Source organism: Anolis sagrei, chromosome X, assembly GCF_037176765.1.
Source record: "Anolis sagrei isolate rAnoSag1 chromosome X, rAnoSag1.mat, whole genome shotgun sequence".
NCBI lineage: Eukaryota > Metazoa > Chordata > Lepidosauria > Squamata > Dactyloidae > Anolis > Anolis sagrei.
In genome coordinates, this window is record NC_090034.1 from 6858250 (window position 1) to 6876220 (window position 17971).

General features: G+C 42.9%; 1 protein-coding gene across 5 annotated transcripts in view; it reads right to left on the minus strand.

The window, feature by feature from the left end:
• LOC132782172 (protein sidekick-1) overlaps positions 1 to 17971 on the minus strand; it is a 986469-nt gene that overhangs the window by 266046 nt on the left and 702452 nt on the right. For all 5 annotated transcript variants that reach the window (XM_067473286.1, XM_067473289.1, XM_067473288.1 and 2 more), the window contains exons 23-25: positions 11345 to 11454; positions 6163 to 6313; positions 826 to 1063 (exon numbers count right to left, since the gene is read on the minus strand). In XM_067473286.1, coding sequence (XP_067329387.1) covers positions 826 to 1063; positions 6163 to 6313; positions 11345 to 11454 — 499 coding nt within the window. The remainder of the gene's footprint in view (positions 1 to 825; positions 1064 to 6162; positions 6314 to 11344; positions 11455 to 17971) is intronic.

Below are 17971 nucleotides of genomic sequence, written 5' to 3' on the forward strand. Positions count from 1 at the left end.
TAAATAAATATCAGCAAAAATGGGATTCCTGCTTTCTCCCTGTATTGGGAGCGAACTGGTTTATCTTCATTGTATCCAAATGCACCTGAATGCTCTGATAACATATGGCGAATCCATCCTGAAAGGTGGTCTCTGAGCAGGCGATTTCTCAAGAGCAGATGTGTCAAACTTGTGGTCATCCAAGATGTTTGGACCTCCAACTCCCAGAAGTCCTAGTCAGCTTGTCCAATGGCCAGGATTTATGAGAGTTAAGGTCCTAAACACACGGAGAGCCACAATTTTGCAAAGCAGGTCTAGAAGGCTTCTTTCCACTCAAACCATTGCGCAGGAGAAAAATGCACCAAAAATTTCAGTAGCTGATGGAGAAAGGTGCTGGGGTACATGCGGATTTCAGCAGGAAATTAAAATAGGACAATTGCAACAGCACAACAACAGAGAGGAAGCAAGCAGGGACATCTAATTACCTCTCAACTAAAGTTTGCTCCAGGCACAGTCAGGCCACTGTATGCTAATCAAGGTGGTCAGTTGAAACATTCACACCTAGCTCCAGCAGACAAGAGTCCTTTGTCCCACCCTGGTCATTCCACAGATATATAAACCCTTTTTCCTAGTTCCAACAGACCTCACTACCTCTGAGGATGCTTGCCATAGATGCAGGCGAAACGTCAGGAGAAAATGCCTCTAGACCATGGCCATACAGCCCGAAAAAACTTACAACAACCCAATTTCAAGTATGCATCAGACCAGGAGAAAATCAGAAGCAAAAGAAAACATTTTTTTAAATGTTTGCACAGTAATCATGGCACCTCCTTCTCCACAACGTACCTGATTCTCGTGTTCGACCTCGTACGACTTCACTCCAGGGTCCGGCCCCAATGGCATTAAAGGCTTGGATTTGGAGTTCATACTCAGTCCACTCCTCTAGATCCTCAATGGTGTTTTCCCTCTCCAACCGATCACTAATGGCTTTTGTGAGCACGGAAGATGGCATGTCCACACTCCAGTATTTGATCCTGTATCCGACTGACTCAGGGTTCCCATTATACTGAGTATCAGGCAGAGGCTGAGTATAGTGGGAGGAAAGAGAAGAAAATGATACAGATGGACCACTTTGAATTTTCAAATGGCCTTTTACATCATTGCCAAGAGCACAAATACTTATGAATACTAAACCACAAATAATAATAATAATAATAATAATAATAATAATAATAATAACAACAACAACAACACTTTATTTGTACCCAACTACCATCTCCTGAGGGACTTGGTGCGGCTTACATGAGGCCGAGCCCACAATACAACAATAAACAATAACAACAATAATACAAAAGCAATACATAAATTCATAAACAAAATAAACAAAAACAATAACAATAACACAACGCATTTAAAAACCTATGGCTGGGCCAAATGTAATAAGTAAAAATTTAAAAATAATGCTGGGCATGAATAGGTAACATGTAATTGGGATAGAGGTTTTGGAGAGGGAAGAAATGTGCAGACAATCTAAAGTCATTATTAAAGTGCGTTTAAGGACATATTGCTAGGAGTTTCCTTATTCTGGGAAGGCACACTGAAACAGCCACGTTTTCAGGCTCCTCCTAAAGATTGCCAGAGTTGGGGCTTGCCTAATATCTCTGGGGAGTGAGTTCCAGAGTCAAGGGGCCACCACTGAGAAGGCTCTCTCCCTCGTGTCCACCAATCGCGCTTGCGATGGTGGCAGGAGCATGAGCAGGTCCTCTTCAGATGATCGAAGAGATCATGTGGGTTCGTACACAGAGATGCAGTCACACATCTGTTTGGTTAGCTTACACTTCATTCTTCCAGACTGCTAGGATTCTAAGATTTTCCTGCTCTCGATCTCGCCTTCATCACAAGTACGTTTGGCGGGGATGAGAGACAGGGCCTTCTCAGTGGTGGCCCCTCAGCTATGGAATGCCCTCCCTATGGATATCAGATTGGCCCCTTCCCTTTTAACATTCTGAAAAAAGCAAAGACTTGGCTTTTTGAGCAAGAGTTTGAAGATGCAATATAAAAGACATAGGAAAAATGGAATGACTGGACGACGCTACTGACAATGCTTTTAACAAGGAGCCTAATTGATATATGTTTTTATTGATATTGACTGTTTTAATTGGTTTTATATTTAAGCTAATTGATTTAATTGTATTTTATGTTTTTGATGCTGTTCTGTCGAGGATCTAGAGGACAAAAAATTGTCTTTAAACAGGACGTGCAACCTTTGCCCAGCAGGAAACCAGGAGGCCCAAAGAGAAGTTCTCAGAGGTTTTCTACCACAAATGATCTTTAGATGGCTTGTGAAGTATAACGAAGTCCTTTATCAATGAACAATCAAACAGAAACCTTTCTTGACTTCAATAAAGATAAACAAATGATTCCAGGCTTTTATGCAACTGGTAGCTTCCTAAACTTGCCCACGAAGGACAGGCAACTGTCTTCAATAACTTCGTTTTTACTTTAAAGGAAAGTCCCCTTTTTAACTTATCCCAGGCTGACTGTAATCTAACCCTTACTGATGTGGGCTCTGCTACCGGGTTGAACTGCGTCTCAAACGCCGAGTGGACCTACCAGTAAGGCAGTAGACTCTCCAGCAGGAGTTCTTTGGTCTTTAGGGCTGTTTTCCTAGAAATCTTTGGAGACTCTTAAGACTGTTTTCCCCCAGAAAGTCCTCAAAGCTTTGGGGAGGCTTCCCTGGAGTTCTCTGGTTTGCTCTTAAGACTGCTTTCCCCCGGAAAGTCTTGAGGGTTGAAGCTTTTGTACAGGGGAAGCTTGCACACGTCCTGTACATTAGCTTTCCTTGCTGAGACTAACTAAAAATGGCTCCCTTCCCTTCCCAATTGCCCTGAGCAAGGGGCGAGACCAAACTTAATGATGATGGACAGGTGACTTGCCCTATGACTGCAACCAAAAGAAGCCACCTATCTGCAGAGTCCCTGAAACCCAGGACTGCAACCAAACATTCAATGCAAAGCAAACAAAGTTGGAGCTCCTGGTACAGCTGTACCAGAACAGATGCTGACTGTAAACCGTCCCGGGTCGCCTGCAGGCTGAGAGGGGCGATATATAAATATAGTAAATAAATAAATAACATCTGAAATGAATGGATAGCCATCATCATTTAAGTTTCTGGGTTACTTCTATTTTTTTAAGTCATCATTTTATGCTGTATTACATCATGAGGAGGTTAGCCTCAAAAAAGATGTCAAAATATTTCAGCAGGGGAAGGATTTATATATCAATAACAAATTCTCCAAGTGAGATCTTGAAAGAGCCAAAACAGCACACCAATGTCCAAAGGCATCTGGTTTGGTGTGGAGTGAGAGAGCTCCAGATTGTCAGATTTGCTTCAAAAGTTGAGTGGATCCTAAGTGAGGACGCATCCCAAAAATGGCCCAGCAAGGACTGAGCATGCTTAGCAATAGTGTAGATCAGGGTTCTCAAACTTTTTCAGCTGCAGAGACCTTTCTGAAGCAAAAGTTTCTCGTGCAGGCCCAATAAAGATTTATATATTATATTTAACATTATATAAAATGTGTGTGTGCTGCCCTAGAGACTAGGATGCAAAACAGTGACTTCAAACTACAGGAAAAGGAGATTCCACCTGAACATTAGGAGGAACTTCCTGACTGTGAGAGCCGTTCAGCAGTGGAACTCTCTCTGCCCTGGAGTGTGGTGGAGGCTCCTTCTTTGGAAGCTTTTAAACAGAGGCTGGATGGCCATCTGTTGGGGATGTTTTGAATGCAATTTTCCTGCTTCTTGGCAGAACGAGGTCTCTTCCAACTGTAGGATTCTATGAAAAAAAGTGAACAAATTCTAAGGGCTCCACGGAGCACAGTTTGAGAACCCCTGGTGTTGATAAAAAATTATACTGCTCTTAGAATGAGATCAAATGTGTCTGGATCCCTAACTTTAAAAGAAAGCAAAGCTGTGAGATTGGCCCAGAAGCTGTTTCGTCTAGATAAATGGAGAGAAAACTATGGTCCAAATTCAGTTTGGGAGAAATCCTTGGAGGTTGGTGCGATACTTCAGTCCTTTTACAGGTGTCTTTTTACAGGTGTCGATTTTCTTTTAAATCTTTTTACTGCCTTGTATTGGTGTATTTTCCCCTTTTTAAATTGGCTGGGGCTTTCTTGTGAGCTTTTACCTTGAGGCTTTTATATTACAGGCTTGAGACACTCTTGTAGTAAATGAAGTAACAAAGTTTATTTATAGCTTCTGGCTCCAACGCTTATGGTTACACTTGTGTGTTCTGTTACAGTCTTGAGTCTTACATGCAATATCATTCACTTAGTTAACTTTTCATATCAAACTTGAACTGTTTCACATCAACAAGTATGTTACTTTTTCATACACTCTTGACAGAACTATATTCCGCCTTAAACTACACTGGCACTTCTTTATTTTCCTTAAAAATTAAGCTCCTCTTTCCTAACTACTTTTCTCTCACAGAAGTTCCTAACTCTCCTTCACAAACAGGAATCCCTAACTGAAACTTTTTGACTCTCTAACTGTCTATTTTTAAACTTAACTCCACCCCTTTGGAATGTTCAGCTTTCTCCCCCCCCCCCCCCCCCAACTGCCATTCTGGCTCAGGGGCCCTTTCAAATCCTGGCCTACACTCATCTGCATACAACCAATCGGCTGCACGTATGCAAATTAATCTTGCCTCTACTGTTGCCACCCTATTTCTGCCAATTCTGCCACATTGCAACATAGAGCTATACATGAAAAATTTAACATAGATCAACAAATTCACTACAGCAGCCAAAACCAAAATGGTGGGACAATATATTTGATTTTTAAAAAACTGGTTAGAATAGGTAAGATGCATACCAAATAAGAAAACAACCATATGATGGTGTAATAGGCCAGAGAAGAGTGCCCATGGCCTGAGGTTTCCTACTCTTCGCTTTAAAGTTAGCCATGTGGACAGTATATTCTAGCATGACTACATCAGAGAAATATATTACGAAGGAATGGACCTGCCGTTATCTTGAACACTGGTCGTAGAAAGCACTCTGAAGCAGAAGCCAAGGCCTTAATTCATGAGTGTAATTCCCCCCTCCCACTCCCCACCACCAGAGTTGGCAGGTCTTTATGGATTATTATTAAAGCCCTACAAATGTTCTGCAATTGGGCCGAAGCAATATTAATAGAGTTAATTGCAAAGTCACATGATACACGCCTTTCATCTTTGCCTGCCACACTGTCTCTGCGCTGATTAATCTATCTTTTGGGTTTATAATAACATCCTCCCTCTTTTTAAGTAGGATCCAAAGAACTCCTTGAGGGGGGGGGGGGTGTAAGTGCATACACCCACCCACATATTAGGGGTTGGGGGCATTTCTGTTATGGTTTCCCATGAATAGCAGAACATTGCTCAACAAGGAAGAAATGAATTCCTTTTCACCTCGGAGAACTCATAGAACACCTGGGAATTTTGAAAACGTGCCTCCCTCCTCCAGCGTTAGAGGTGAAACCTATTGCAACTTAAATTCCACCCAAGAAAATGGGCGTGGGGAGAGTATGTTCTCTGTTAGAGGCAGAAATGGGGAGAAATCATACTGGGGAGGCTGCATGCAGTGGAATAGATGAGGAAATTGGATATGTGAATGAATTCTAGTTGGTTGGGGTGGGCACGGCTGTCACAGGCAAATGATAAATTCATTTATCAGTGGCCCTGCAATTTATCACTCGATTCCAGAGTTAATCACTTAGCGCTGCAATCTATCACATCGATATAACCTCCACATTGACACTGTTTTCCTAAGTGGGGAGGGGGAAACTCTCTCTTCGCAGCTGAAAACTTTTCGGAAGTTGGAACGAACGCAGCTCCAGCGAATGGAATTTCTTTGGAATGGCACTGCCATAAGCAGAGCGGCGCCATCTGCTCTCCTCCAATTATATCATATTTATAATTTCTTGTTATGCTTCTTATCATATGGTCCATTAGAGAACAGATCCTATCCAGGAATATAAGACGACACGGGTGCCTGCTAGAGCGCAGAAAGGAAATACATAGAAGGATCTCAATTATGACTAAAGGAGAAGGTATAATTTTTGCTGCAAATACACTGAGAAATCGTTTTCTGGGTTTCTGAGCCTTTACTGAAGGGAAAAGTTAAAATGTCAACTTACCACCCAGCGGACCCATAGGCTGGTCTCACTAGCAGTGCGCACTGTCACGCTCCCCGGAGCAACGTCTGGTGGGGCTTGGAGGGTCTGAATGACCCGCGATGGCTGGCTGAGAGGACTTTTCCCAACCACATTCACCTGCCTCATCCTGAACCTGAAAGACAGAAGCATAGTATTAAAGGGCTTAGAAGGGTCCAGGACACCTGAAACCACAATCATCTTTGTTCATCAACTTAAATAACATAACATCTTGTGATGATCGTGCCCTAGATCATAGAACCATAGAATCAAAGAGTTGGAAGAGACTTCATGGGCCATCCACTCCAACCCCATTTTGCCAAGAAGCAGGAATATTGCATTCAAAGCACTCCCAAAATATGGCCATCCAGCCTCTGTTTAAAAGCTTCCAAAGAAGGAGCCTCCATCACAATCCGGGGCAGAGAGTTCCACTGTTGAACAGCTCTCACAGTTAGGAAGTTCTTCCTCATGTTCAGATGGAATCTCCTCTCTTGTAGTTTGAAGCCATTGTTTCGCGTCCTAGTCTCCAGGGAAGCAGAAAACAAGCTTGCTCCCTCCTCCCTCTGGCTTCCTCTCACATATTTATACATGGCTATCACGTCTCCAAGTGACTGGACTGACCTTGAAGGAGCTGGGGGTGGTGACAGCTGACAGGGAGCTCTGACGTGGGCTGGTCCATGAGGTCACGAAGAGTCGGAGACGACTGAACGAATGAACAACAACAAAATCATGTCTCCTCTCAGCCTTCTCTTCTTCAGGCTAAACATGTCCAGCTCCTTAAGCCACTCCTCATAGGGCTTGTTCTCCAGACCCTTGATCATTTTAGTCGCGCTCCTCTGGACACATTCCAACTTGTCAATATCTCTCTTGAATTGTGGTGCCCAGAATTGGATGCAATATTCCAGGTGTGGTCTAACCAAGGTATAACTATTTTTTTTCTTTTTGAAGCTATGAGTATGTATGGCTTCTCTGTGTAGTCTGACATGGGCTGAGTTCGAAGATGGCGGAGAGTGAAACACCCTGATAACGTCGCTCCGTGAGTTTCTTACTAAGAACTTCTAAAAACTAAAACTAAGAATCCTAAACAGACTGAAGGCCTGGCATGTTAACAAGATAATTTGCCAGATAATTTGCTGACTTCTACAAAAAGGGAGTGACAATTTATCTAAGCTATTTTGAAACCCTGAAGAACGCTTTTATCAGAAGACTCGGCGTTTCTCCTGAGTTGCTTTTCTACGGATATCTACTGCAAGGTAAAGGCTTTCCCCCCTTCTTTACTGGATGGTCCTTTCCTTCTACAAACAAGAAACGCAGAGACAAAGATATTTTACTCTTTTATGTTTTTACCCATATTCTATTATTATTCTGATTGTAGTTTTTAATTACTGACAAGGCTTATTGGTTCTCTCTCTTTTAATTTGAAGCTATGGGTATAACTATTTCGAACAATTTCCTTCCACGGTCTAAGCATTTACATAAACCCAATAATCTGCAAAGCAGACTGGGGATGATGGGAATTGCAACCCAACTGAACTTGTGGCTGCAAGGTTGCGGAAAGGTTAAAGGATATTTTAAAGTCAGGTATCATATCCGCTCCATGCAGTCATGCCGGCCACATGGCCTTGGAGGTGTCTACGGACAACACCGACTCTTTGGCTTAGAAATGGAGATAAGTACTACATCCCAGAGTCGGACACAATAACCCTTACCTATCATATCCACAAGTTTTGTATCCAAATTCCTGACTAAACAGAACAATTTATTTATTAGGAGGGACTCAGGTCGGTTCACAACATGTGTTCATATACAGTAATATAAAAAACAGCACAATGCATCATCATTATACAGGGTTAGTCAAAATGCATAGGCCAATAAGCCATTCAATTGAATGGCTTATTGGCCTATGCATTTTGACTAACCCTGTACATTAAAATATAAAATACAATAAAATACATCATCACATTACACAAGCCAAGTCGTCAAATACAGTCATCATTCATCGCCATCCTTCCATGTGGACAAGGGTTATTGACTCAATCATCGAAGGCCATATTCCAAAGCCAGGTTTTTATTAGCTTTCTAAAGGCTAGGAGGGAAGGAGCAGATCTATTTTCTGGTGGGACGGAATTCCAAAGCCAAGGGGCCACCACCGAGAAGGCCCTGTCCCTCGTCCCCACCAGACGCGATTGCAAGGGTGGTGGGACCGAGAGCAGGGCCACTCTGGAAGATCTTAGCAACCTTGATGGTTCGTAAGGGAGAATCCGTTCGGACAGGTAAACTGGGCCAGAGTCGTTTAGGGCTTTATAGGTCAAAACCAGCACTTTGAATTGTGCAAATGACAGCCTTCCAGATGTTCTTGCATCACAACTCCCATAGTGCAGTCATTATGTCCAATGATGAGAAATACAGGAGTTGGAGTCCACATAAAATGACATGGAAAGCCTTGAGTTTGACACATGTGTCCTCAGCTGAGACTCAGTGCCTGCTCGCTAGCAATGTTGACACTTCCAAGTTGCAAGTGTTTATTGGAGTGATTGATTTAGATCTGCTAACATAAATGGAACAACAGATATAGATCTGCTAATGTAAATGGAACAACCATAACAGACAACCAGAGGACTTAGAAAATATTTTAATAAATGCTTTCACCTTGAATTCTAGTATTCTGAGAAAGGGAGGAAATTCCGTTATAGACACCCAACTAATTGGGTGGGTAGCATTGGAAGTGGGGTGTAGCAAGCCATGAGTTTTGAAGCTGTGCTTATCTCACTGATTATGATTAAATTCCCCATTCTTTGGGCCTTCCAAGGCTCTCAGGGGAACAGACATGAATGATTCCTCTCATCCTCCATGATCAAAATTTGCCCTCTCCAATTAAAATATCACCCCTTGTCAGCGAAAGCTGATTAAGCCAATCCAAAGTTCCAGCTCTTTTCATTGCAACATAAAAAGTTTGATTTGGACAGAATTAACTATCTCCTTAACTTCCATTAGATACACTTCACTTTTTTTGGGGTGGTTTATCCATAACCGAAATTAGAACAGCAGGGATAAATATGAGCTCTTGGGGATAGGAGGCTTAGAAGTATGGATAAAAAAAACAGTCCAAGCTGGTGTTCCTATGCAAACTATGAAAATTTGAAAGTGTCTTCTGGTTCAGGGAAAAATGTAAGGAACCAGACACTAAGGATGAGAGGCATGCATTCACACAGCTGCTACAAGCATAGAGTTACTTGCTGACAAATCTTTTCGTGCTCCTGTTTTTAGACGCTCTCTTTGTCTCTGTCCCTGTGAAATGCTGGGTGTCTAGCTTTAAAAGGCTGGGATGGAGTGAAGGTGGAGCGAACTTATGCAACGCCATTAGTCTATCTGCTCAGATCTTGTTAAGGAAGTGCATTAAAGGGAGGAAAAGCATTAAGCAAAACAACCCCATTAATTTTCCAAACACTGTCAGCACGAAGAAGGAACAAGGCAAGCCTGACCAAGATGTGGCCCAAGTCCAAGTGCCTCCCTGCTTTCATCAATGAGGAATGTGGTTCTAAGTCTAGATGAGATGATGGAGTCGAGATGGTTCTGGGGGAAAAGAGCAGTTGAGGACTCCAAAGGAATAAAAACAGTAAATCAATTTGCAGAAGCATACAGAAGTAGTGGATCCTCTTTCAAACTAGTATGCAATCTGTGGTTTGTTGTAGGTTTTTTCGGACTGTATGGCCATGTTATAGAGGCATTCTCTCCTAGTATGCAATCACTAAACTATATCGGAATTAAAGAAAGGGGACACCATTTTTTTTTCAGAGTGGTTGACTGTTTTAGCTCAGCAAGTGGCAGAGGATTTCTCTGACATTTCAGAGGATGAGGGGTTTGAAGGGCTTCAAAGTGTGGAGACTGTCAGTGTTGGGAGAGAATTGCAGGCAGATGAGGCCGATGTTTTGGATCCTTGTGCTCATTCCCAGGCAACTGGGGAAGGTGAAAGTTCCAGTTCTTTTGAGAAATTGGCTTTGACTGATAAGGAGTTTTCCCGAGAAGCCAGATTAGGCCTGAGAACAGAGGGAGTGAGAAACAGACAAATTAGACGTTCTCAAAGAATCCGTGACAAGACCTTGAAGTCCAGGTGGATTCAGCATGATCTCATGGCTACTTGGACGGGCTTAAATTAAGTGGTGTTGGCTTCACAACACTCAGAGGAGACAAGGTTGCCATATGGGATGGCTCTCCTGTCTTTGCTCTCAAGTTCATGGTTCAAGTATTTTCAAGTTTCCTGTTCTGGTCCATGCCTTTGTCTCCTTAAAGGGTTTACCTTGGAAAAGTTCCTGTTTTCTTGTTTATGCATTTATGTTTGAAGTACTTCTGTGGATTTTGGTTCTCTTGACTTGACGTACTTTTGCATTTTTGGATTATTGCTCTTTTGTATTTGCTATTCTTCTGATCCTTTTGGAAATGCCTTTCCCCCCTTTTTGCCTGCTTTCTTCAATAAACATTTTAGATAGAACTAATGAACTCTGGTGTGGTGCTGGATGAAAAGGTGTTTCCGTGCTAGAGTGACACACATAGTATCTGCAAAGTTGTTGCACCTTATACTTAAGGTCATTGCCTTGACCTAGCAATAAAGAAGTTAAAGGAGGTGAACTGGGAGAATTTACAATGGCAATAACAGAATGAAAGGCAGAATGTCCCTCACATTGATGGGCACTTGATCTACGTCAAAGCTTAACTCCATTGCTTTCTCCCAAGTATAGTGAAGAGAGGAAAATGAAATCTACTAACCCAACTTAGGGAATGAAGCCAAAGTGATATAGGGAGCTGCCAGCCAATTCCAGCGCCGTCTCCCCCACAAATGAAGCAAGATCAATTTTAATTAAACCAATGCAACTTTTAGTCTAGACAAACTCCCAGAATCAAGATGTGTTAAGTTATTCAACGGCACTATTTAGCACTGCACTTTACACCTCGCTCCCATTTCCAGATTGATTAATTATTTTACTATGTGAAGGCGACAATTAAAATACATCAAGCGGGTCATTTAAGTGCAAATGCTTGTGAGGTGTAAATTTAAACTCTTCAGAGGTGTGAATTCTCCCCCCAGCAGCTGCTTGTGTGAGCATTGGAGCTGGCCCCGGCTGCCATGGCCGGCCGGTTGATGTGTCCATTAATTACCAGCTGCTCTCACCTGTAATGCATATAAGGCGTGAGGTTTGGGATCTCCAACAGCTGAGCATCGGATTCCTTCTCTACCTCACACAGCGTGATCCATTCCTCTTCTTCGCCTATGACACCAACCTAGGAGGAGGACAAGAAACAATAGTTTTGGTTTAGATAACATCAGCCTTAGGGGAAAGTGAGTCAGGATGTGGACACACATTCTGATTTCTCAAAAGTATTTCTGGATATAGAGGATGAAGGAGGATATATTCACTGCATATCCTGACTTCCCCTCCATGACAGCAAGACAACATAGGAAAGGTAAAAGTTTCCCCTTGACATTAAGTCTAGTTGTGTCCGACTCTGGGCAGTGGTGCTCATCTCCATTTCTAAGCCAAAGAACCAGTCTTGGCTATATTTATTGATTTGTTGTATTTGCATACCGCCTTTCTCATCCAATCGGTAACTCAAGGCAGTTTCCAACAAATTGGTATACATAAAAGCATAATACAAATTCAAACATTACACAGTATAAAACACAACAAGAGAAATAAAACAACATCATTAGTGTCTCCTTATTATCAAGCATTGTCCAGTTTGATTGTCAAGTCATTCAATTTCCTATATTAGCTACTCTGCATTTGTAAACGCTTGCTCAAGCAACCATGTTTTAACTTGCCTCCGAAACGTTAAGAAGGAGGGAGCCGATCTAATCTCCCTAGGAGGGGTCACCACTGAGAAGGCCCTTTCTCTTGTCCCTGCCAGATGTACTTGGGACGAAGGTGGGATCGAGAGCTCCACCTTCGTCCCAATTCTGAACTCCACCAACAATGGAATTGAACCAAACTTGGTACACAACTCCATGACCAAAAGAAAATACTGAGTGTGGTCGACATTGACCTTGAGTTTTGGAGTTGTAGTTCACCTACACCCAGAGAGCACTGTGGACTCAAACTATGATAGATCTGGACCAAACTTGGCACGAATACTCAATATGGCCAAATGTGAACACTGGTGGAGTTTGGGGGGAATAGACCTTGACATTTGGGATTTGTAGTTGCTGGGATTTATAGTTCACCTACAATCAAAGAGCATTCTGAACTCCACCAACGATGGAATTGAACCAAACTTGGCACACAGAACTCTCATGACCAGCAGAAAATACTGGAAGCGTTTGGTAGGTATTGACCTTGAGTTTTGGAGTTGTAGTTCACCTACAATCAAAGAGCATTCTGAACCCCACCAACAATAGAATTTGGCCAAACTTCCCAAAGAGAACCCCCACGACCAAGAGAAAATACTGTGTTTCCTGATGGTTTTGTCGACCCCCCTGACATCCCCTCATGATCTCCAGGTTGAGAAATGCTGCTCTAACCATTACACAATACTGACTGTATCCAGAATCTGAAACATATTCTGTCCTGGTGCATCCTTTTCCTCTGTTTCCTTTCTCTCTCCCCCCCCCCCCCCCCGCCCCGCACTGAATAATAAGTGGGAGAGATACCTGGGCAGAGATCTATCCTCTTGTATTTGGCTGTACTCTATGCATACTGATTATGTTAAATAAACAAATATGAGTTAAGTTTCATTTGTCCTTCCATTTCAGCAGGGAGTAAATTCTGCTCCTGCCACGGATGGTTCCCATTTCGTGATGAAAAAGATTTATTGGAATTCTATTTGAGCCAGTCTTTCCGTTAGGCATTTTCAAGGTAGGTTACAAGACTAAAAATAAAACAAACGACTTGCAAAAAAATAATAAGAGCATAGAAGATTACAAAAGCAGAAAGGAAATGGCAAAGAATATCAGCACAAGCATCAACGATGCTGCTGATGCTGTTGTGCGCCTTCACAACCAGTGATTTCCAAACTATGGATCTCCTACGGCAAACCTAGCATGCGATTGTTCTTAGCAAGATTTATTCAAAAGCAGCTTGCTACCACTGTCCCTTGAGGCTGAGAGAGCATGCCTCACTCAAGATTACTCGATGAGGAAATGGAGAGAAGGAAGGGAGAACTGGAACATTTCAAAGTAGCTGAAAAAGTGGGATGACAGAGGATTAATCAAGCCTCTCCTTTCCAAATTGAAATAATTGGAGAGTGTGTGATTTACATGCATTGCACAAAGTAAACAGTGTATAAATTATTTTGTGGGGAACAAGTCGAAGGAAAGGCAGGAATTCACATGACAGTTTGGTATTGTGATTTTTCTATTATTATATTCTTAACCAGGGAAATTGAGGAAATATGGCACATGGGGTATGGGGAAGACAGCCAATATTTATATAATTATATGATAGTACTTTAATGTGTTTATATTAGTGTATTATTGATATGGCAGCGCACCCAAATACCTGGGAGTCACTTTGGACCGTGCTCTGACCTACAAGAAGCACTGCCTGAACATCAAACAAAAAGTGGGTGCTAGAAACAACATCATACGAAAGCTGACTGGCACAACCTGGGGATCACAACCAGACACAATGAAGACATCTGCCCTTGCGCTGTGCTACTCTGCTGCTGAGTATGCATGCCCAGTGTGGAACACATCTCATCACACTAAAACAGTGGATGTGGCTCTTAATGAGACATGCCGCATTATCACGGGGTGTCTGCGCCCCACACCACTGGAGAAATTACACTGCTTAGCCGGTATTGCACCACCTGACATCCGCCGGGAAGTAGCAGCAAATAGTGAAAGGACCAAGGCAGAGACATCTCCAGCTCATCCCCTGTTTGGGTATCAGCCAGCACGTCAACGACTTAAATCAAGACATAGTTTTCTTAGATCTACAGAGACACTCGCTGGAACACCCCAGCAAGCGAGAGTCCAAAAGTGGCAGGCCCAAACCCAGCACCTCAATTCATGGGTGATACCAGATGAGAGACTCCCCCCGGGCACTCAGAAGACTGGGCGACTTGGAAGGCGCTGAACAGATTGCGCTCTGGCACCACGAGATGCAGAGCCAATCTTAAGAAATGGGGCTACAGGGTGGAATCCTCAGCATGTGAGTGCGGAGAAGAGCAAACCACTGACCACCTGCTGCAATGCACCCTGAGCCCTGCCACATGCACGATGGAGGACCTTCTTGCGGCAACACCAGAGGCACTCCAAGTGGCCAGATACTGGTCAAAGGACATTTAACCAAATACCAAATTTACAAAATCTGTGTGGTTTTTTTTTCTTTCTTTTTTTTCTTTTTTCTTTTTCTTTTTAATCTCTGTGTTTGTTTTGCTCTGTTAGAATTGTAATACAATGGTTGCTGATGACACGATAAATAAATAAATAAATTGATATGGTGTTTTTAAAATTATTGTGTATGAACCCCGTGTTGTAAACCGGCCTGAGTCCCTCATTGGAGGTGAGAAGACCGGTATATAAAAGTTCTAAATAAATAAAAATATATCAAGGAGGTTAAACAGACTCATAACACTATTTCACTAGAGTGGAAATCATCTATCGGACAGATGGCAAGCTATTTAACCTCAGCATACTGAAAGCCAAATCCAAGGTCACAACAACATTTGTTATAGAACTCCAACATGCTGTTGATAATGTAACCTGTGCACATTCAGAAGACCTACAACCCACTTTAAACACCTTTGAGGGAGGATATGAGAAACTCAGCCTCTCAGTGAACATCGAGAAAACCAAAGTGTTCTTCCAGCAGGCACTTTGGCAATGCCAGAAATACATCTGAACATTGGAAAATGTTGACAACTTCCCCTCCCTTGGCAGCCACCTCTCCACAAAAGTCAACATCGACACTTAAATACAACACCACCTGAGCTCTGCAAGTGCAGCTTTTTTCCAAATGAAGCAGAGTGTTTGAGGACCGGGACATCCGTAGGGAGACCAAGGGGCTTGTTTATAAAGTGATTATCCCCCCAATCCTGTTATACACCTGCAAAACGTGGACTGTCTACAGATGTCACACTCAACTCCTGGAACAATTCCAATAGTGTTGCCTCCGGAAAATCCTGCAAATCTCTTGGGAAGACAGGCAGACAAATATCAGCATGCTGGAAGAAAACCATCAGCATTGAATCAATGCTCCTGAAATAGCATGGAGAAGGTTTGAGGAAAAGAGACAAAGAGAGATCCTGAGAACTGAAAAGCACGGCTTTATTCTCGGTTGGCACCAACCGGATATGGACCCTCCTGGTAAGCCAGGAAAGAAGGGTTCAGAACAAAGGAAATCCTTGGTTTATATACCTTTTAAAATAATTATGCATGAATCATATAGGCATCACAATGTGCGTCACAAAATTCTACTTTTACATTGACTTCAATAGCATATTTTCAAACTCAACACCTTGTCAATCTTCATTAGCATCCCTATCTGAAGAGTTGCTATTAATGAGGCCCATTGCCAGAATGTCTACCGGACCTGGTAGCAAGAGTCTCCATCCATCCTATGATAAGGTCTTCCTGAAACCTCTTGACGGCTACCTCATTATTCTTACGATAAGGTGCCTGGTACGAAAAATAGAACCTCTTTGTTAGATCCTTTGTTAGATCCTTTGTTAGATCCTTTGTTAGATGCTGGCCTCTCTAATTTTGAAGCTTTTAAGAAGTCAAGTGAAGTGGAGGCCATGCATACATACATACATTTCTCTTATATATTTTCTAACTCCTATTTCTAATATGGTTACATCAAATATATATTTTCCAATATGTGAATTATGCATTTTCATCACTCCTATGCCATCAACTCCGCTGGACTGAATGCCATGTTGTCCAAATGCCCAAAGATCACTGTCTCCCAAAGCAGTTACTCTACTCACAGCTCAAGAATGGAAAATGGACAGGAAAAGAGATTTAAAGATGGGCTTAAAGCCAACCTTAAAAACTGTGGCATAGACACCGAGAACTGGGAAGCCCTAGCACTTGAGAACTCTAACTGGAGGTCAGCTGTGACCAGCAGTGCTGTGGAATTCAAAGAGGCACGAATGGAGAGTGAAAGGGAGAAATGCTCCAAGAGGAAGGTGCATCAAGCCAACCCTGACTGGGTCCACCTTCTACCTGGAAATCCATGTTCTCACTGCAGGAGAACAAGTGGATCAAGAATAAGGCTCCACAGACACCTACGAACCCACCGCCAAGACGCTACAATTGGAAGGCAATCATATTCTGACAACGAGGGATCGCCTAAAGGAAGGACTATTCTCTGGCTCTTATTTCTTTCCTCTCTGTTTTTAGCCAGAGGGGTTTTTTTTTTCGATTTTCAAGATTTTGCCTGTAATCTGCATGGAGAGTCTCTATTTTTCACTCTGCCGTATGAACAAACTTGTATTGATTTCCCGAGTTCACGGTTTTCAGGGAATTGTGTTTCAGTGCAAAGATCTGAAATGGAACAAAAGAAAGAAAGGAAAAGAACAAAGGTGCTTTGGATACATCCCTGCTGGCTAAGCAGCGCAGAGACTGTGCAACGCTTTGTATTAATTAGCCAGAGTAAGTGGCCCACAGCCAGCTCAGCAAAGCACATCTGCAAGAACCGCGCCAGCAGGGTCAGAGCACTAATATGGATTTAAAGCATCGCTCTCCCCATGCCACCATTCGGGGAGAAAGCTGGCATTTCAAGGAAGACGAGGGAGAATAAAGGCACAAAGGACAAGGTCTGGGGTGGGCAGCACAAAGGACATTGGGGAGGTTAGGAAGTCACAAATAAAAATCATCGTTGCCAACACGTTGCAGTGCCAACACATAAAACAGCCCAAGAAAATGTGTCCCACAGCAAACAAGACGACAGAAAGCTTCCATTTCCTCCCCTGATGTGAAAGCTATTCTTAAAGCAGTAAGAGGACCTAATATGACAAACAACTGACACTGAGCCACACAAAACTAGTGATTTGCAACTTCATAGAATCCTAGAGTTGGAAGAGACTTGGTGGGCCATCCAGTCCAGCCAAAAATCAGGAAAATCGCATTCAAAGCACCCCCGACAGATGACCATCCAACCTTTGCTTCAAAGCCTACAAAGAAGGACCCTCCACCACACTCCAGCGCAGAGAGTTCCACTGCTTAACAGCTCTCACAGTCAGGAAGTTCTTCCTCATGTTCAGATGGAATCTCCTTTCCTGTAGTTTGAAGCCACCGTTCTGCATCCTAATCTAGATCTAGGGAAGTCATGCTCCCCATACTCTATTCCACTTTGGCTAGACCACATCTGGAATATTGTGTCCAATTCTGGGCACCACAATTCAAGAGAGATATTGACAAGCTGGAATGTGTCCAGAGGAGGGCGACTCAAATGTGACTGTGAGAGCCGTTCAGCAGTGGAACTCTCTGCCCCGGAGTGTGTTGGAGGTTCCTTCTTTGGAAGCTTTTAAACAGGGGCTGGATGGCCATCTGTCAGGGGTGTTTTGAATGCAATATTCCTGCTTCTTGGCAGGGGGTTGGACTGGATGGCCCATGAGGTCTCTTCCAACTCTTTGATTCTATGATTCTATGAAATGATCAAGGGTCTGGAGAACAAACCCTATGAGGAGCGGCTTAAGGAGCTGGGCATGTTTAGCCTGAAGAAGAGAAGGCTGAGAGGAGATATGATTGCCATGTATAAATATGTGAGAGGAAGTCACAGGGAGGAGGGAGCAAGCTTGTTTTCTGTTTCCCTGGAGACTAGGACGTGAAACAAAGGCTTCAAACTACAAGAGA